General features: G+C 47.5%; 1 protein-coding gene across 6 annotated transcripts in view; it reads right to left on the reverse strand.

The window, feature by feature from the left end:
* The window catches only part of LOC135517181 (TRAF2 and NCK-interacting protein kinase-like), a 67427-nt gene that overhangs the window by 25967 nt on the left and 20366 nt on the right, over positions 1 to 21094 (reverse strand). Inside the window, exons 6-21 of one of the 6 annotated variants that reach the window (XM_064941257.1) lie at positions 16339 to 16429; positions 16109 to 16239; positions 15966 to 16020; positions 15757 to 15835; positions 15481 to 15656; positions 13656 to 13722; positions 13327 to 13525; positions 13051 to 13167; positions 9746 to 9832; positions 7012 to 7200; positions 3424 to 3588; positions 2741 to 2986; positions 2417 to 2526; positions 2236 to 2339; positions 712 to 794; positions 514 to 537 (exon numbers count right to left, since the gene is read on the reverse strand). In XM_064941257.1, coding sequence (XP_064797329.1) covers positions 514 to 537; positions 712 to 794; positions 2236 to 2339; positions 2417 to 2526; positions 2741 to 2986; positions 3424 to 3588; positions 7012 to 7200; positions 9746 to 9832; positions 13051 to 13167; positions 13327 to 13525; positions 13656 to 13722; positions 15481 to 15656; positions 15757 to 15835; positions 15966 to 16020; positions 16109 to 16239; positions 16339 to 16429 — 1923 coding nt within the window. Of the gene's footprint in view, positions 1 to 513; positions 538 to 711; positions 795 to 2235; positions 2340 to 2416; positions 2527 to 2740; positions 2987 to 3423; positions 3589 to 7011; positions 7201 to 9745; positions 9833 to 13038; positions 13168 to 13326; positions 13526 to 13655; positions 13723 to 15480; positions 15657 to 15756; positions 15836 to 15965; positions 16021 to 16108; positions 16240 to 16338; positions 16430 to 21094 lie in introns of all 6 variants that reach the window. The other 5 variants (XM_064941256.1, XM_064941259.1, XM_064941260.1 and 2 more) reach the window with 5 other exon arrangements.

Raw genomic sequence — 21094 nt, forward strand, 5'->3', positions numbered from 1 at the left:
GGGCACAATGTTTTGCACATACATGTTTCAGCCGTTAACTAATTCCCCAGAGCGTGAGTGAGGAACAATGAGGCTTCAGTCGGGAAAGGACAGGAAAGGTCACTAATAGAGGGGTTAGAGGTCAGGTCTGCCTCTTTCAAACGGCACAGGTAGAGCAGGACAGGTGAGCTAAAGGAGAAAGGGGCGTGCACGTGAAAAGAGGGGACTGTGTGTACATGAGCGTGTACGTGGAGGTCAATAGATATCTTACCAACTCCTCCTGGATGATCCAGAGAGGTGTAGAAAAAGAGGGTCAATAAGAGAGAAAGAGGGAGAGAGGTGAAACTATCACTATTGCAGGGAGAGACAAACCTTTTGTACTCACCAGAGAGATTGAGAGTGGGAGGGAGAGAGTGGGAGGGTGAGTGAGTGTGAACAAGTGAGTTAATACCCGGATGGGTGAATGAGTGAAAGAGCTAGGCAGTGAATGATTGAGAGAGATATGGAGAAAGGGTGAGGAGAAATGCCACTAACCTCATCTACAGCTCTCTTATAGCTCTAAACAGGATGGAGAGAAACGCAGAGAAGAAAGAGCAGGTAGAGAATAAAACAGGAATGTGGGAGGGAAAAAGAGAAGATGAAAGAGAAGTCATGGATTGATGTGTTCAGAGAAGAAAATGAGTTGTGTGTTTCTCTCTGTGTGTGTGTGTGTATGTGTGTGTGTACACTCACTGCGGGCCTGCTAGGTCGTGTCAGTGTCACATCTCTGTTCTCTTCTTTGGTCTCCTGGGGTGGCGCCATAGACCCCTCCGCCCCTGTCAACCAATCACATCACTGCTCAGTAAATAGTCAACCAATCACATATGTCTGTATAGTCTTAAAAGCTGAAACCTTTATAGTAGCACACATGGGAATCTGTGTGTTTCTCAAAATGCATACTACCGTGCTCCGAGCACGCAAATTGGAGAACAGGAGGGTTGGAGTATGAGTCCAAATCAAAGTATGGGTAACAGAACCATGTAGGGCACTTTGAATGTGTACTCCGTTTGTACATATTTTGAAGCATGCATCGATGCAAGCCAGATAGCCATGAAGAATTGTTAGCTAACTAGCTACCCATCCACGAATAATTTACATCTTCCCATTAGTTTTCGGTAATTTTTTCTTGTTAAACTATCTGGTTTGCTACATTTTTACAATTCACATATAGCTGATAGCTGTGTATATATTGTTTCGTCTCTATTGTCATTGTTCTGGCTGGAAGAAGGTTCAGTGAATGGGGAGGTGCAGAGTGAGGTAATACAGTAGGGGGAGGTGCAGCGTGAGGTAATACAGTAGTGGGAGATGCAGTGTGAGGTAATACAGTAGGGAGAGGTGCAGCGTGCAGTAGTGCAGAGTGAGGTAATACAGTAGGGGAGGTGCAGGTGCAGTAGGGTGAGGTGCAGCGTGAGGTAATACAGTAGGGGGAGGTGCAGCGTGAGGTAATACAGTAGGGGAGGTGCAGCGTGAGGTAATACAGTAGGGGAGGTGCAGCGTGAGGTAATACAGTAGGGGGAGGTGCAGCGTGAGGTAATACAGCGTGAGGGTAGGAGGTGCAGCGTGAGGTAATACAGTAGGGGAGGTGCAGTGTGAGGTAATACAGTAGGGGGAGGTGCAGCGTGAGGTAATACAGTAGGGGGGTGCAGGTGCAGTAGGGGGAGGTGCAGCGTGAGGTAATACAGTAGGGGGTGCAGCGTGAGGTAATACAGTAGGGGAGGTGCAGCGTGAGGTAATACAGTAGGGGGAGGTGCAGCGTGAGGTAATACAGTGGGGGGAGGTGCAGCGTGACAGTGGGGGGAGGTGCAATACAGTAGAGGGGAGGTGCTGGTGAGGTAATACAGTAGGGGGAGGTGCAGCGTGAGGTAATACAGTAGGGGGAGGTGCAGCGTGAGGAAATACAGTGGGGGGAGGTGCAGCGTGAGGTAATACAGTGGGGGGAGGTGCAGCGTGAGGTAATACAGTGGGGGGAGGTGCAGCGTGAGGTAATACAGTGGGGGGAGGTACTCAGGGGAACGTCCTTGGAGAATGCACTCGGAGCATGAGCGTGTGGAGCACGGTGGTATCAAATCAAATATTTTTATAAAACCCTTCTTACATCAGCTGATATCTCAAAGTGCTGTACAGAAACCCAGCCTAAAACCCCAAACAACAAGCAATGCAGGTGTAGAAGCATGGTATGCAATTTGAGAAACGCCCTTCGTGTGGTGGTAGGTGTACCTCTCTCGTTGCTTCCACCCTGGGAGGAGCTGGATGAGCTGCTGCTGCTTGTCCTCTTCATGGGTGTTTCCATGGAGACATCAGTCCTCCGCAGGTCTGGGTTACTTTGGCAACACACACAAACAACATCAAGTGCCTGATTCACAACAGAGGTCTGGAGTGTGTGTGTGTGTGCGTGTACCTGGCCCGTATCAGGTGTGATCCAGCTCTAGGAGCAAGGCCCCCAGGTCCACTCCCAGGAGAGTGCTTCCTGACCAGGGCTGGAGAGATAGACGTGGTCCTCTGGGGCACCTACACACACACACACACACACACACACACACACACACACACATTAAAAACCTGTAAGAACAGGTGTAAACGTGGGATCATATACTGTATTCTTAATCTCAAACTAAATTTGCCAAAATATGTACGTAGAGATTTGAGATTAAGAATCGTAAAGGGCACCAAAAGTTCAGACACATTGCATTCCAGACAGAAACACAAACATTGTCATGCAGACCTTAGGAGGTAGGTCTAGGTCCGTTCGTAGCCAGGAGTTGCGGTCCAGTTTGTCGAGTGGGGGAGTGAGGCGGGGGAGAGGAATAGGAGAAGGGGTGTCTGAGGTGGGGTCAGAGTTCTGGCGGGGCATGGGGGGGCGGCCGGGGGAGGGGGACGGGGAGGGCGACAAGCCTGTGACCCCTGCAGGGTCATGGAGAGACTGGGACCCAGACAGACCATGGGACTTCACCTGTACCAGGTGGGCCATCTGACAATACCAGAACAGATCAGGACCAGATCAGATCAGGACCAGAGGATGAGGTTTACATCAGGACCAGATCAGATCAGGACCAGAGGATGAGGTTTACATCAGGACCAGATCAGATCAGGACCAGAGGATGAGGTTTACATCAGGACCAGAACAGATCAGGACCAGAGGATGAGGTTTACATCAGGACCAGATCAGATCAGGACCAGAGGATGAGGTTTACATCAGGACCAGGCAGGTAGAGGAGCAGGTGTAGAGGTGGAAGAGAGGAAGGTGAGGAAAGGAGAGGAGGAGGGGAAAGGAGGAATGGAAGGTGGGGGAACAGGATGGGGAGGAGGGTGGAAGGGAGAGTTACTCAGAGTGAAAAACAAACATCAAAAAGGGTAAACGTGCACATCCACTTTTCCAGTCTCACACACACACACACACACACACACCTGTGGTTCTGTAGAGCGGTGCATGGGTGGTGTTCGGGCCTGCTGAATGCCCCCGCTGCTGAAGGACTCAGATCGGGGAGGCAGGGATGGGTCGGAAATACGGTTGGACACTTTATGATGCAGACCTGGAGAACACTGTCTGTTCAGCTTGGAACGCTCCTCCACCTGACACACAGACACAGTTAGAGCACACTCATTTATACTGGCAGTCAGTGACAGATTATCAATGCATGTATGTGTGACGTGTGTCAAACCTCCAGTTTCCCTTATTACCATGGAGGAGAAGCCATGTTCAGCAGAGACCACAGAGATAGACTTGGCTACAGTGTGCCTTTTTTTGCATGTGTGTGTGTGTGTGGGGGGGGGTGTCCAGAGGGAAGCAGATACACCCATGTGGGTTTAGACAGATTTAGCTGTGGCTGGCCTACATCAGCTCACAGTGGCCACTGTGGGGCAAGCAGGATATGTGTGTGGCTTGGATATAGGCTAAATCAGGAGCTGGAGTGTGTCCCTAAGAACATGGAGCCTATGTATAAAGCAGACAAAAACAGTTTGACTGACAGAGTCTAACTTCCAGAGGAAGAGAGAGATGTATAACCATTCTAAAAAAAGAAGAAAGCTGTTCTCAAACTTTCCAGCCACTATTCTAGAACTATCCAGCCACCATTCTAAACAAACACCAGTAACATAGAACCATCCAGCCACCATTCTAGAACCATCCTGCCACCATTCTAGAACTATCCAGCCATCATTCTAGAACTATCCAGCCATCATTCTAGAACCATCCAACCACCATTCTAGAACCATCCAGCCACCACTCTAGAACCATCCAGCCACAATTCTAGAACCATCCAGCCACCATTCTAGAACCATCCAGCCACCATTCTAGAACCATCCAGCCACCATTCTAGAACCATCCAGCCACCATTCTAGAACCATCCAGCCACCATTCTAGAACTATCCAGCCACCATTCTAGATCTATCCAGCCACCATTCTAGATCCATCCAGCCACCATTCTAGATCTATCCAGCCACCATTCTAGAAACACCCAGCCACCATTCTAGAACTATCTAGCAACTACTCTAGAACATAGAACATTCCAGCAAGGGTTCTTTCAGGAGTCCGTCCCCTGGTGTAAGGGAAGAGAAAATTGTTAATAAGGAAAGGAGAGTCCCGTTCAGAAGAAAGGATGGATGGGAGAGAGAAAGAGAGCTCCACCGACACACCAGCCAAGGGTAAAAGGTTAGGGTTAGTCCACCTCTGAAGAGAGAGAGGGAGGAAGTGTCTCAGAAACACTGGAAGTTGGTGTCTCCCTTACTGACCCATCGATCTGGACACCTCCCCCTCAACTCCTGAACTTCTCCCTCAGGGCTCTTCCTTCTGGCCTCAGGGCGAAGCATGATTGGATGAAAGGAGTCAGGGGCGGGATCAGGGGCGAAGGACACACGTATACACGGAAAGGTCACACCATTGTCTTCAGATTGGAGAAGCCTCTCCCTGGAGGGACTTAATTGGGCAGGGTAGGAGGGGGGACGGGAGCAGGGGGTGTAAACCAGGGAACAGGAGGAGTGTGAGGCTGGCAACTCGAGGCTGGTTAAAGGACTGGTGCTTAATGGGAGGAATATGAGGTGAGCTACTCTGGGTTTGACGCAGTACCTAGAGACAGAACATCACACTGTCACTGAACACATCAAACACATATAGCTATGTGGGGACACATACACACACAGTGCCTTGCGAAAGTATTCGGCCCCCTTGAACTTTGCGACCTTTTGCCACATTTCAGGCTTCAAACATAAAGATATAAAACTGTATTTTTTTGTGAAGAATCAACAACAAGTGGGACACAATCATGAAGTGGAACGACATTTATTGGATATTTCAAACTTTTTTAACAAATCAAAAACTTAAAAATTGGGCGTGAAAAATTATTCAGCCCCCTTAAGTTAATACATTGTAGCGCCACCTTTTGCCGCGATTACAGCTGTAAGTCGCTTGGGGTATGTCTCTATCAGTTTTGAGAGACTGAAATTTTTTTCCCATTCCTCCTTACAAAACAGCTCGAGCTCAGTGAGGTTGGATGGAGAGCATTTGTGAACAGCAGTTTTCAGTTCTTTCCACAGATTCTCGATTGGATTCAGGTCTGGACTTTGACTTGGCCATTCTAACACCTGGATATGTTTATTTTTGAACCATTCCATTGTAGATTTTGCTTTATGTTTTGGATCATTGTCTTGTTGGAAGACAAATCTCCGTCCCAGTCTCAGGTCTTTTGCAGACTCCATCAGGTTTTCTTCCAGAATGGTCCTGTATTTGGCTCCATCCATCTTCCCATCAATTTTAACTATCTGAAGAAAAGCAGGCCCAAACCATGATGCTGCCACCACCATGTTTGACAGTGGGTATGGTGTGTTCAGGGTGATGAGCTGTGTTGCTTTTACGCCAAACATAACGTTTTGCATTGTTGCCAAAAAGTTCAATTTTGGTTTCATCTGACCAGAGCACCTTCTTCCACATGTTTGGTGTGTCTCCCAGGTGGCTTGTGGCAAACTTTAAACAACACTTTTTATGGATATCTTTAAGAAATGGCTTTCTTCTTGCCACTCTTCCATAAAGGCCAGATTTGTGCAATATACGAATGATTGTTGTCCTATGGACAGAGTCTCCCACCTCAGCTGTAGATCTCTGCAGTTCATCCAGAGATATCATGGGCCTCTTGGCTGCATCTATGATCAGTCTTCTCCTTGTATGAGCTGAAAGTTTAGAGGGACGGCCAGGTCTTGGTAGATTTGCAGTGGTTTGATACTCCTTCCATTTCAATATTATCGCTTGCACAGAATGTTTAAAGCTTGGGAAATCTTTTTGTATCCAAATCCGGCTTTAAACTTCTTCACAACAGTATCTCGGACCTGCCTGGTGTGTTGCTTGTTCTTCATGATGCTTTTAACGGACCTCTGAGACTATCACAGTGCAGGTGCATTTATACGAAGACTTGATTACACACAGGTGGATTGTATTTATCATCATTAGTCATTTAGGTCAACATTGGATCATTCAGAGATCCTCACTGAACTTCTGGAGAGAGTTTGCTGCACTGAAAGTAAAGGGGCTGAATAATTTTGCACGCCCAATTTTTCAGTTTTTGATTTGTTAAAGTTTGAAATATCCAATAAATGTCGTTCCACTTCATGATTGTGTCCCACTTGTTGTTGATTCTTCACAAAAAAATACAGTTTTATATCTTTATGTTTGAAGCCTGAAATGTGGCAAAAGTTTGCAAAGTTCAAGGGGGCCGAATACTTTCGCAAGGCACTGTATATATTACTGTGGAAGAACCTGAAAAAAACAAACACAGCAACAGAAGGTCTGTCCATGATGGAGACACTGTGTTTTGGAAAAAGAGAGAGACATTTTGATATATCTTATAGTCCAGACATAACAATGATACAGGGCTCCCACTCTTCAGAAAACTTCACACCTGAGAGGAGAGAGATCATTGTAGGAAACATAATATACTGTTGGTGTGTAACCAAATATACTGAACATATCTATAAGCATTGTGTGTGTGGTGTGTGTGTGAACGGTACCTCCTTGGCCCAGGCAGGTTTGTCGTTATTAGGGGCTGTGTCTTTGTAGTGATACAGCTGTTTGTTGTCTTGTGGCCGTGGCTCCTGCTGCTGCTGCTGTAAGGACACTAGGTAGGCTCTCTCCTGCTGCAGCTGTCTCTGGAGACGCTCAGCCTGATGCTGCTCCTCCATCTGCTTACGCTTGTATTCCTGTAGATACACGTAGACGGTTTACACAGGAAACAAATGCACAAACACGAAGTACACTCCATGGCCAAAAGTATGGACACCTGCGTGTCGAACATCGCGTTCCAAAATCATGGGCATTAATATGGAGTTGGTCCCCCCTTTGCTGCTATAACAGCCTCCACTCTCCTGGGAAGGCTTTCCACTAGATGTTGGAACATTGCTTCCATTCAGCTACAAGAGCATCAGTGAGGTCGGGCACTGATGTTGGGTGATTAGGTCTAGCTTGCAGTCAGCGTTCCAATTCATCCCAAAGGTGTTCGATGGGGTTGAAGTCAGGGCTCTGCGTAGGCCAGTCAAGTTCTTCTACAAACCATTACTGTATGGACCTCGCTTTGTGCACAGGGGCATTGTCATGCTGAAACATGAAAGGGCCTTCCCCAAACTGTTACCACAAAGTTGGAAGCACAGAATCATCCAGAATGTCTTTGTATGCTGTAGCGTTAAAATCACTGGAACTAAGGGGCCTTGCCCCAGACCATTATTCCTCCTCCACCAAGCTTTGCAGTTGGTACTATGTATGGTGATCTTCACAATAACAGCACTTACAGTTGACCGGGGCAGCTCAAGCAGGTCAGAAATGTAACAAACTGACCTGTTGGAAAGGTGGCATCCTATGACGGTGCTCCAATGAAAGCCACTGAGGCCATTCTACTGTTAATGTTTGTTTAGGAGATTGCATGGCGGTGTGCTCAATTACAGTTGAAGTCGGAAGTTTACATACACTTAGGTTGGAGTCATTAAAACTCATTTTTCAACCACTCCACTCAAATTTCTCGTTAACAAACTATAGTTTTGGCAAGTCGGTTAGGAAACCTACTTTGTGCATGACACAAGTCATTTTTCCAAGAATTGTGTACAGACAGATTATTTCACTTATATTTCACTGTATCACAATTCCAGTGGGCCAGGAGTTTCCATACACTAAGTTGACTGTGCCTTTAAACAGCTTGGAAAATTACAGAAAATTATGTCATGGCTTTAGAAGCTTCTGATAGGCTAATTGACATAATTTGAGTCAATTGGAGGTGTACCTGTGGATGTATTTCAAGGCCTACCTTCAAACTCTGTGCCTCTTTGCTTGACATCATGGGAAAATCAAAAGAAATCAGCCAAGCCTTCAGAAAAAAACTGGAGACCTCCACAAGTCTGGTTCATCCTTGGGAGCAATTTCCAAACACCTGAAGGTACCACGTTCATCTGTACAAACAATAGTATGCAAGTATAAACACCATGGGACCACGCAGCTGTCATACCGCTCAGGAAGGAGACTCGTTCTCGCTCCTAGAGATGAACATACTTTGGTGCAAAAACTGCAAATCAATCCCAGAACAACAGCAAAGGACCTTGTGAAGATGCTGGAGGAAACAGGTACAAAAGTATCTATATCCACAGTAAAACGAGTCCTATATCGACATAACCTGAAAGGCCGTTCAGCAAGGAAGAAGCCACTGCTCCAAAACCGCCATAAAAAAAGCCTGACTACGGTTTGCAACTGCACATGGGGACAAAGATCGTACTTTTTGGAGAAATGTCCTCTGGTCTGATGAAACAAAAACAGAACTGGTTGGTCATAATGACCATCGTTATGTTTGAAGGAAAAAGGAGGATGGTTGAAAGCTGAAGAACACCATCCCAACTGTGAAGCACAGGGGTGGCAGCATCATGTTGTGGGGGTGCTTTTCTGCAGGAGGGACTGGTGCACTTCACAAAATAGATGGCATCATGAGGTAGGAAAATTATGTGGATATATTGAAGCAACATCTCAAGACATCAGTCAGGAAGTTAAAACTTGGTCGCAAATGGGTCTTCCAAATGGACAATGACCCAAAGCACACTTCCAAAGTTGTGGCAAAATGGCTTAAGGACAACAAAGTCAAGGTATTGGAGTGGCCATCACAAAGCTCTGACCTCAATCCTATAGAAAATTTGTGGGCAGAACTGAAAAGCGTGTGTGAGCAAGGAGGCCTACAAACCTGACTCAGTTACACCAGCTCTGTCAGGAGGAATGGGCCAAAATTCACCCAACTTATTGTGGGAAGCTTGTGGAAGGCTACCCGAAACGCTTGACCCAAGTTAAACAATTTCAAGTCAATGCTACCAAATACTAATTGAGGATGTAAACTTCTGACCCACTGGGAATGTGATGAAATAAATAAAAGCTTAAATAAATTATTCTCTCTACTATTATTCCGACATTTTACATTCTTAAAATAAAGTGGTGATCTTAACTGACCAAAGACAGGCAATTTTGACTAGGATAAACTGTCAGGAATTGTGAAAAACTGAGTTGAAATGTATTTGGCTAAGGTGTATGTAAACTTCAACTGTATTTACACCTGTCAGCAATGGATGTGGCTGAAATAGACAAATCCACTAATTTGAAGGCTTGTCCACATACTTTTGTATATATAGTGTATATGTTTGTGCAACAAGAGAGATAAGGGGTTGTTGTGGATAGGTGATAGGCTGAGGACTCGGGGGTGAGAGGTCAAGGGTGAGAGGTTACCATCAATAGAGCCTGCTCCTGGAGTAGTTGTTGCTGTAGAATCTCCAGCTGTCTTTGCTCCTCCTCCAGCTGCCTACGGATATACTCCTACCCAATCACAGGCCAGACAGCCAGGAGATCAGCCAATCAGAGCCCAGAGCAGCCAGGTGAGTGATCAGAGCAGTCAACGGAGACAGAAAGGAGGTGACGAGGAGGACAAAGGGGGTGAAAGGAGTTAAAAGGGGGTGATGAGAAGGAGGTGATGAGGAAGAGGAGAAAGGGGGTGATGAGGAGGAGAAAGGGGGTGATGAGGAGGAGAAAGGGGGTGAGGAGGAGGAGGAGGAAAAGAAAGGGGTTGAGGAGGAGGAGAAAGGAGGTGAGGAGGAGGAGAAAGGGGGTGAGGAGGACATGAAAGGGGGTGAGGAGGAGGAGGAGAAAGGGGGTGAGGAGAAGGGGGTGATAAGGAGGAGAAGGGGGTGATGACGAGGAGAAAGGGGGTGATGAGGAGGAGAAAGGGGGTGATGAGAAGGGGGTGATAAGGAGGAGGTGATAAGGAGGAGGTGATAAGGAGGAGAAGAAAGGGGGCGATAAGGAGGAGAAGAAAGGGGGTGATAAGGAGGAGAAGAAAGGGGGTGATAAGGAGGAGAAGAAACGGTGTGAGGAGGAGGAGAAAGGGTGTGAGGAGGAGGAGGAGAATGGGGTTGAGGAGGAGGAGGAGAAGAAAGGGGTTGAGGAGGAGGAGAAGAAAGGGGTTGAGGAGGAGGAGAAAGGGGTTGAGGAGGAGGAGAAAGGGGTTGAGGAGGAGGAGGAGAAGAAAGTGGTTGAGGAGGAGGAGGAGAAGAAAGGGGTTGAGGAGGAGGAGGAGAAGAGGGGTTGAGGAAGAAGAAAGGGTTGAGGAGGAGGAGAAGAAGAAAGGGGTTGAGGAGGAGAAGAGGAGAAGAAGGGGTTGAGGAAGGAGAAGAAAGGGGGTGGGAGGAGGAGAGAAAGGGGTGGGAGGAGAAGGAGGAGGAGAAGAAAGGGGGTGAAAAGGAGGAGGAGAAAGGGGGTGAAAAGGAGGAGGAGAAAAGGGGTTGAGGAGGAGGAGGAGAAAGGGGTTGAGGAGGAGGAGGAGAAGAAAGTGGTTGAGGAGGAGGAGGAGAAGAAAGGGGTTGAGGAGGAGGAGGAGGAGGAGAAGAAAGGGGTTGAGGAGGAGGAGAAGAAGAAAGGGGTTGAGGAGGAGGAGGAGAAGAAAGGGGTTGAGGAAGAGAAGAAAGGGGGTGAGGAGGAGAAGAAAGGGGGTGAGGAGGAGAAGAAGGGGGTGAGGAGGAGAAGAAAGGGGGTGAGGAGGAGAAGAAAGGGGGTGAAAAGGAGGAGGAGAAAGGGGGTGAAAAGGAGGAGGAGAAAGGGGGTGAAAAGGAGGAGGAGAAAGGGGGTGAGGAGGAGGAGGAGAAAGGGGGTGAGGAGAAGAAAGGGGGTGATGAGGAGAAGAAAGGGGGTGATGAGGAGGAGAAAGGGGGTGATGAGGAGGAGGAGAAAGGGGGTGATGAGGAGGAGGAGAAAGGGGGTGATGAGGAGGAGGAGAAAGGGGGTGATGAGGAGGAGGAGAAAGGGGGTGATGGGGAGGAGGAGAAAGGGGGTGAGGAGGAGGAGAAAGGGGGTGAGGAGGAGGAGGAGAAAGTGGTTGAGGAGAAGGGGGTGATAAGGAGGAGAAGAAAGGGGGTGATGAGGAGGAGAAAGGGGGTGAGGAGGAGGAGAAAGGGGGTGAGGAGGAGGAGAAGAAAGGGGGTTATGATGAGGAGAAAGGGGGTGAGGAAGGAGAAAGGGGGTGATGAGGAGGAGAAAGGGGGTGAGGAGGAGGAGAAAGGGGGTGAGGAGGAGGAGAAAGGGGGTGAGGAGGAGGAGAAAGGGGATGAGGAGGAGAAAGGGGGTGAGAAGGAGGAGAAGAAAGGGGTGAGGAGGAGAAGAAAGGGGGTGATGAAGGAGAAAGGGGGTGATGAGGAGGAGAAAGGGGGTGAGGAGGAGGAGGAGAAAGTGGTTGAGGAGAAGGGGGTGATAAGGAGGAGAAGAAAGGGGGTGATGAGGAGGAGAAAGGGGGTGAGGAGGAGGAGAAAGGGGGTTATGATGAGGAGAAAGGGGGTGAGGAAGGAGAAAGGGGGTGAGGAGGAGGAGGGGGGTGAGGAGGAGGAGAAAGGGGGTGAGGAGGAGGAGAAAGGGGGTGAGGAGGAGAAGGGGGTGAGAAGGAGGGGAAGAAAGGGGTGATGAGGAGAAAGGGGGTGAGGAGGAGGAGGAGAAAAGGGGGTGAGGAGGAGGGGTGATAAGGAGGAGAAGAAAGGGGGTGATGAGGAGGAGAAAGGGGGTGAGGAGGAGAAGAATGAGGAGGAGAAAGGGGGTGATGATGAGGAGAAAGGGGGTGAGGAAGGAGAAAGGGGTGATGGGAGGAGAAAGGGGGTGAGGAAAGAAAGGGGATGAGGAGGAGAAAGGGGGTGAGAAGGAGGAGAAGAAAGGGGTGATGAGGAGAAAGGGGGTGAGGAGGAGGAGGAGAAAGGGGGTGAGGAGGGGGTGAGGAGGAGGAGGAGAAAGGGGGTGAGGAGAGGAGGAGGAGGAAAGGGGGTTATGAGGAGGAGAAACAGGGTGAGGGGGAGAAGAAAGGGGGTGATGAGAAGAAAGGGGGTGAGGAGGAGGAGGAGAAAAGGGGTGAGGAGGAGGAGGAGAAAGGGGGTGAGGAGAAGGGGGTGATAAGGAGGAGAAGAAAGGGGGTTATGATGAGGAGAAAGGGGGTGAGGAAGAGGAGAAAGGGGGTGATGAGGAGGAGGAGAAAGGGGGTGATAAGGGGGTGAGAGGGAGTGAGAGAGAGAGTACAAGGACAGATTAAGGGAAATATTTTTTGAGAAAGAAACCAAAGTACGGATTAAAACCAAAATAGAAGCGAGATGGAGTGACATGATAGGAGGTGGAGAGAGGAAGGGATAAGGGAGGAAAGAGAGAGCGCAGTGATACACAGATTCAGTCGAAGAAAAAGGCATAACCAAGAAAAGAGACTTGATGTATAGAACCACCCCAAGGTACTTAATATTGAATCAAGTGGGTAAAAGAGAAAAACACATTTTATTAGAGAGTGAGTGTTAGACATCAGTGAAAGGGAAGCATTCATGAAGCAGTCATCCAGGCCCCAGACCCTAACTATTCCTGCCCTGGGACCAACCTAAATGTCAGTCTGAGTCTGTCTGGTCTGCAACAGAGCTGTGGCAGACTGGGGTGATTCCTGGTCAATGAGTTAGTGTGTGTAAAAGAGTGAGAGAGATAAGTGTGTGGGTGTGTGCGCACCTGAGAGTTACCTGTGTGTGTACCTGTTCTCTCTCTGCGTGCCTCCTCTCCTCATCTCTCCGTAGTTGTTCCATCTCTTCATAGCGTCTCCTCTGTTCTCTCTCCTGTTGCTTCCTCATCTCACGCTCCCTACGCTGTTGCTGTTAGACAAAGAGTGTGAGGGAGAGAGAGCGTTATAGCTGTCACCAGATATGTAATTGAGCCGAGCCGTGCTGGAAAATGCAATGTGAACAGAAACCATCTGAAGCAGAAAAGTTGTGTTCAGGTGGGCGTGATGGAGTGAAAAGCATGCAGTCTACCTCCTCCAGTCTCCTCCTCTGCTCTTTCTGCTCCTCTATGCGTTTCTGTCGCTCTGCCAACAGGAGACGTTTGTGTTCCTCGTTCTGCTGTTGCTCCAACTGCTGCCTCCGCAGAGCCTCAGAACGCTCCTTATTGGCCAGCTGCAGCCGCAGGAAGTCCCGCCTTAACGTCGACTCTCCAGGGACGTTGATGATGGAGCTGGACAAGGACCAATCAGAGGAGAGATAGGAGAGGGAGGGTTTATGAGTGGAAATCTCTCTCCTACACATTTGGAGGCAAATACACACGCAAACACTAGTGTATGTATGCACAAGCACACACACCCTACCTTGGCTCCCCCATGTCCCGTTCCTCCTCCTCTTCCTCACTGCCACTGTACTCATACTCTGTTTCATCTGCAGCACACACACACCAACCAGTTACACACACATCAACCAGTTACACACACACCAACCAGTTACACACACATCAACTAGTTACACACACATCAACTAGTTACACACACACACATCAACCAGTTACACACACACCAACCAGTTACACACACACACACACACCAGTTACACACACATCAACCAGTTACACACACACCAACCAGTTACACACACACACACACACACCAGTTACACACACACACACCAACCAGTTACACACACACACCAACCAGTTACACACACACACATCAACCAGTTACACACACACACAACCAGTTACACACACATCAACCAGTTACACACACGCACACATCAACCAGTTACACACACGCACACATCAACCAGTTACACACACACACACATCAACCAGTTACACACACACATCAACCAGTTACACACACACACCAGTTACACACACACACACACACCAGTTACACACACACACACACACCAGTTACACACACACACCAGTTACACACACACACCAGTTACACACACACACCAGTTACACACACACACCAGTTACACACACACACATCAACCAGTTACACACACACACACATCAACCAGTTACACACACACACACACACCAGTTACACACACACACCAGTTACACACATCAACCAGTTACACACACACACCAGTTACACACACACACCAGTTACACACACACACCAGTTACACACACACACACACCAGTTACACACACACACACACACACCAGTTACACACACACACACACACAACCAGTTACACACACACACCAACCAGTTACACACACACACACCAACCAGTTACACACACACACACACATCAACCAGTTACACACACACACACACACACACATCAACCAGTTACACACACGCACACATCAACCAGTTACACACACACACACATCAACCAGTTACACACACACATCAACCAGTTACACACACACACACATCAACCAGTTACACACACACACACACACACACACACCAGTTACACACACACACACACACACACACCAGTTACACACACACCAGTTACACACACACACCAGTTACACACACACACCAGTTACACACACACACACATCAACCAGTTACACACACACACCAGTTACACACACACACACACCACACACACACACACCAGTTACACACACACACACACACCAGTTACACACACACCAGTTACACACACACACCAGTTACACACACACACCAGTTACACACACACACACATCAACCAGTTACACACACACACCAGTTACACACACACACACACCAGTTACACACACACACACACCAGTTACACACACACACACACCAGTTACACACACACACCAGTTACACACACACACACACCAGTTACACACACACACCAGTTACACACACACACACATCAACCAGTTACACACACACACACATCAACCAGTTACACACACACACACACACACCAGTTACACACACACCAGTTACACACACACACCAGTTACACACACACACACCAGTTACACACACACACACACCAGTTACACACACACACACACCAGTTACACACACACACCAGTTACACACACACACCAGTTACACACACACACCAGTTACACACACACACACACACACACACACAATCCAGTTGGCTCTGAACCTTCTTGTTTTCTTTTGGCCGACTTTTCTTCAGCTGGATGCAGGTGTGTGTGTGTGTGTGTGTGTCTGTTGCGGTCAGTCTCACCCCTCTCTCCACGTTTCTTCTTGGTTCTGTCGATATGGTCCTTCAGTTGGATGCGGACCTGTCGTTCATTAGGCAGCTCTCTGATGAAGGGGTGCTTCAACAGCTGTTCTGTGCTGGGTCTCTGACCATGACTCTTCACCAAGCAACTCTCAATGAACGACTGAAACTTCTTAGACCTGAACACACACAGAGACAACACAGTGAGTGTGTGTGTGTGTGTGTGTGTGTGTGTGTGTGTGTGTGTGTGTGTATGTGCATGTGCGTGTGATAACTCACCACTTCTTAGACTTGAGTCTGGGGGCGGGGTTTCTGGGGATGAGGAAGAGAGCTCTCATTGGGTGCATGTCACACAGTGCTGCAGAGAGGGAGAGAAAGGGTTAACAAACCATGATACCTCCAACCAATGCACACGACATCTGATAGTGTCATATGCCACAGTATTCACTGTTGTGCCAGCCTGCGTTGTGGTAGGCACTGGTACTTACGCGGTGCTCCTTCTGCCATCTCTATAGCCGTAATACCCAGAGACCACAGGTCACTCTGAAAGACACAGAGAGAGACAGAGAGGAGTTAGGAGGGATTGAGATGACCAGGGAAAATACACTAAACCCACAGCCTAGTGTGGTACCTTGAAGTCGTAGGTGGCCTCAGGGTTCTCGTCGCAGGCGATGACTTCAGGAGCCATCCAATATGGCGTCCCTATAAACGTGTTCCTCCTCCCCACCGTACGGTCCAACTGGGCACTCACTCCAAAGTCCACTGGAACACACACACACACACACACACACACACACGTGAAACATTTTGATCTGTCCGTCCGCCAGTCTGTCTGTTTTCCTGTTTGTCTGTGTGTCTCACCCAGTTTGACCTCTGCGTTCTCTGTCAGCAGGACGTTCTGACCCTTGATGTCTCTGTGGATGACCTTGTGTTGGTGGAGATGGGTCAGACCCTAGAGAGAGAGCGAGCGAGAGAGAGATACAGTGCCTTGCGAAAGTATTCGGCCCCCTTGAACTTTGCGACCTTTTGCCACATTTCAGGCTTCAAACATAAAGATATAAAACTGTATTTTTTTGTGAAGAATCAACAACAAGTGGGACACACTCATGAAGTGGAACGACATTTATTGGATATTTCAAACTTTTTTAACAAATCAAAAACTGAAAAATTGGGAGTGCAAAATTATTCTGCCCCCTTAAGTTAATACTTTGTAGCGCCACCTTTTGCTGCGATTACAGCTGTAAGTCGCTTGGGGTATGTCTCTATCAGTTTTGAGAGACTGAAATTTTTTCCCATTCCTCCTTGCAAAACAGCTCGAGCTCAGTGAGGTTGGATGGAGAGCATTTGTGAACAGAAGTTTTCAGTTCTTTCCACAGATTCTCGATTGGATTCAGGTCTGGACTTTGACTTGGCCATTCTAACACCTGGATATGTTTATTTTTGAACCATTCCATTGTAGATTTTGCTTTATGTTTTGGATCATTGTCTTGTTGGAAGACAAATCTCCGTCCCAGTCTCAGGTCTTTTGCAGACTCCATCAGGTTTTCTTCCAGAATGGTCCTGTATTTGGCTCCATCCATCTTCCCATCAATTTTAACCATCTTCCCTGTCCCTGCTGAAGAAAAGCAGGTCCAAACCATGATGCTGCCACCACCATGTTTGACAGTGGGGATGGTGTGGTCAGGGTGATAAGCTGTGTTGCTTTTACGCCAAACATAATGTTTTGCATTGTTGCCAAAAAGTTCAATTTTGATTTCATCTGACCAGAGCAACTTCTTCCACATGTTTGGTGTGTCTCCCAGGTGGCTTGTGGCAAACTTTAAACGACACTTTTTATGGATATCTTTAAGAAATGGCTTTCTTCTTGCCACTCTTCCATAAAGGCCAGATTTGTGCAATATACGACTGATTGTTGTCCTATGGACAGAGTCTCCCACCTCAGCTGTAGATCTCTGCAGTTCATCCAGAGTGATCATGGGCCTCTTGGCTGCATCTATGATCAGTCTTCTCCTTGAATGAGCTGAAAGTTTAGAGGGACGGCCAGGTCTTGGTAGATTTGCAGTGGTCTGATACTCCTTCCATTTCAATATTATCGCTTGCACAGTGCTCCTTGGGATGTTTAAAGCTTGGGAAATCTTTTTGTATCCAAATCCGGCTTTAAACTTCTTCACAACAGTATCTCGGACCTGCCTGGTGTGTTCCTTATTCTTCATGATGCTCTCTGCGCTTTTAACGGACCTTTGAGACTATCACAGTGCAGGTGCATTTATACGGGGACTTGATTCCACACAGGTGGATTGTATTTATCATCATTAGTCATTTAGGTCAACATTGGATCATTCAGAGATCTTCACTGAACTTCTGGAGAGAGTTTGCTGCACTGAAAGTAAAGGGGCTGAATAATTCTGCACGCCCAATTTTGCAGTTTTTGTTCAAGGGGGCCGAATACTTTCGCAAGGCACTGTAACTGTTGGTTATTATAAGGCACACTCCACACACAGAAACGCATACAAGGCTCTCCCTCCATTTGGCAAATCTGACCATAATTCTATCATCCCGATTCCTATTCACAAGAAAAACTAAAGCAGGAAGCACCAGTGACTCAGTCAATAAAAAAATGGTCAGATGAAGCAGATGCTAAGCTACATGACAGTTTTGCTAGCACAGACTGGAATATTTTCTAGGATTCTTCCGATGGTACACCACTTCAATCACTGGCTTCATCAAGAAGTGCATTGATGACGTTGTCCCCACAGTGACTGTACGTGCATACCCCAACCAAAAACCATTGGTTACAGGCAACATCCACACTGAGCTAAAGGATAGAGCTGCCGCTTTCAAGGAGCGGGACTCTAACCCGGAAGCTTATAAGAAATTGCGCTATGCCCTCCGACGAACCATCAAACAGGCAAAGCATCAATACAGGACTAAGATTGAATCATACTACACCGGATCTGATGCTTGTTGGATGTGGCAGGGCTTGCAAACTATTACAGACTACAAAGGAAAGCACAGCCGCGAGCTGCCCAGTGACACGAGCCTACCAGGCGAGCTAAATAACTTCTATGCTCGCTTCGAGGCAAGTAACACTGAAACATGCATGATCAGCTGTTCTGGACGACAGTGTGACCACGCTCTCAATAGCCGATGTGAGTAAGACCTTTTAAACAGGTCAACATTCACAAGGCCGCAGGGCCAGACGGACTACCAGGACGTGTACTCCGAGCATGCGCTGACCAACAAGTGTCTTCACTGCCATTTTCAACCTGTTCCTAGCTGAGTCTGTAATACCAACACGTTTCGAGCAGTCCACCACGGTCCCTGTGCCCAATAACACTAAGGTAACCTGCCTAAATGACTACCGACCAGTAGCACTCATGGCTCACATCAACACCATTATCCCAGAAACCCTAGACCCACTCCAATTTGCATACCGCCCCAACAGATGATGCAATTTCTACTCCACACTGCCCTTTCCCACCTGGACAAAAGGAACACCTATGCAAGAAGGCTATTCCTTGACTACAGATCAGCGTTCAACACCATAGTGCCCTCAAAGGTCATCACTATTTAATGTCAGCAGGTTTCATTACAAATATGTTGATTGCATTAGTTTTAGAAGTGGGGGAGTTAGAGAATGAGAGGTGAGAGGGTGACAAGGCAAAAGGAACTTTTAATCTATGCCATCAAAGGGAACATTAAATTTGACATCCCAATTAGGATCTGGCTAAAAATACTTGAATCAGTTATAGAACCCCTTGGCCTTTATGTTTGTGAGGTCTGGGGTCGCTCACCAACCAAGAATTCACAAAATGGGACAAACACCAAATTGAGACTCTGCATGCAGATTTCTGCAAAAATATCCTCTGTGTACAACGTAAAACACCAAATAATGCATGTAGAGCAGAATTAGGCCGATACTGTGGGAGCAAGCTATACATATAGGGACAAATATAATACTGTACCACAAGAGGAAGATACACTTAGAGTGCATTTGCCATTCTGGTAAAATGCATTGTCTATTGTATAGAACAGAAAACCAAAGTAAGGCCATGAGAGCATAGGACAGCTGGACAAACCAAGGTCAGAGGGACATACAAAGGAGGGGGTCAGCCAAATGACCAACGGATGGACTATAGACATAGGGCATATATTCTTAGGACATGAAGAGAAGAGACACATAGTCTACTAGTCCTAATAAGGACATACATACCAAAGACCACACCAAGCTAAAACATAAGGGGCCCATAGGATAAGATGGGCATGTATTATTTTTGGGACATGAAGAGGTCCTGTCACCATTATAACTTAACTGAAAGCAGATATGGGTGTTATCGAGCTGAACAAGCAGGAAGCACAGATTGAAAGATAATGGTGGCAGATGGACCGAGGGAAGTAACTTCATTTGCATGTGGGATGGACTCATATGTTGTATGTGTATAAAAACAGAGCCAGTGCTCTGGAAAAGGGTGTGTTCCGCAGACCATCTAGGCTTCTGATACGTTTGTATTAAAAGCCTATCTTGAACTCACAAGTTCTTGTAAGTGTTCTATTTTGTAACAATCCTCCACGACGACACCCGCTAATTATCAAAATCCAGAATCTGTTCAATTCTACAACCACCTAAAAGGAAGTGATTCCCAAACCTTCCACAAGCTGGCTGGAGTGTTTACGGACATATTCAATCTCTCCCTATCCCAGTCTGCTGTCCCCACTTCAAGATGTCCATCATTGTTCCTGTACCCAAGAAAGCAAAGATAACTGAACTAAATGACTATCACCCCGTAGCACTCACTTCTGTCATCATGAAGTGCTTTGAGAGGCTAGTTAAAGATCGTATCCCCTTACAATGACGGCCTACCACAGCCAAATCCGGACGACGCTGAGCCAATTGTGCACCGCCCGATGGGGCTCACAATCACAGCCGGATGCGATTTAGCCTGGATTTGAACCCAGGGACTGTAGTGTCGCCTCTTGCACTGAGATGCAGTGCCTTAGACCGCTGCCCCACTCAGGAGCCCCAATTGGGACAGGAGGAATACCTATGTAAGAATGCTGTTCATTGACAACAGCTCATCATTCAACACCATAGTACCCTCCAAGCTCATCATTAAGCTCGGGGCCCTGGGTCTGAACCCCGCCCTGTGCAACCCATACCCGGGCGTGAACCAGGGACCCTCTGCACACATCAACAACAGTCACCCACAAAGCATCGTTACACATCGCTCCACAAAAGCCGCGGCCCTTGCAGAGCAAGGGGAACCACTACTTCAAGGTCTCAGAGCAAGTGACGTCACCGATTGAAACGCTATTTAGCGCGCACCACCGCTAACTAGCTAGCCGTTTCACATCCGTTACATACAGACTCAGTGAGCATATCCTTGCTATTGAGAAAGGCAGCCGTAGGCAGACTTGGCTCTCAAGAGAAGACAGGCTATGTGCACACTGCCCACAAAATGAGGTGGAAACTGAGCTGCACTTCCTAACCTCCTGCCAAATGTATGACGAATATGAGAGACACATATTTCCATCAGATTACACAGACCTACAAAAAATTGGAATACAAATCCAATTTTGATAAACTCATATCTACTGGGTGAAATACCACAGTGTGACA

This window comes from Oncorhynchus masou, chromosome 28 (assembly GCF_036934945.1).
Source record: "Oncorhynchus masou masou isolate Uvic2021 chromosome 28, UVic_Omas_1.1, whole genome shotgun sequence".
Classification (NCBI taxonomy): domain Eukaryota; kingdom Metazoa; phylum Chordata; class Actinopteri; order Salmoniformes; family Salmonidae; genus Oncorhynchus; species Oncorhynchus masou.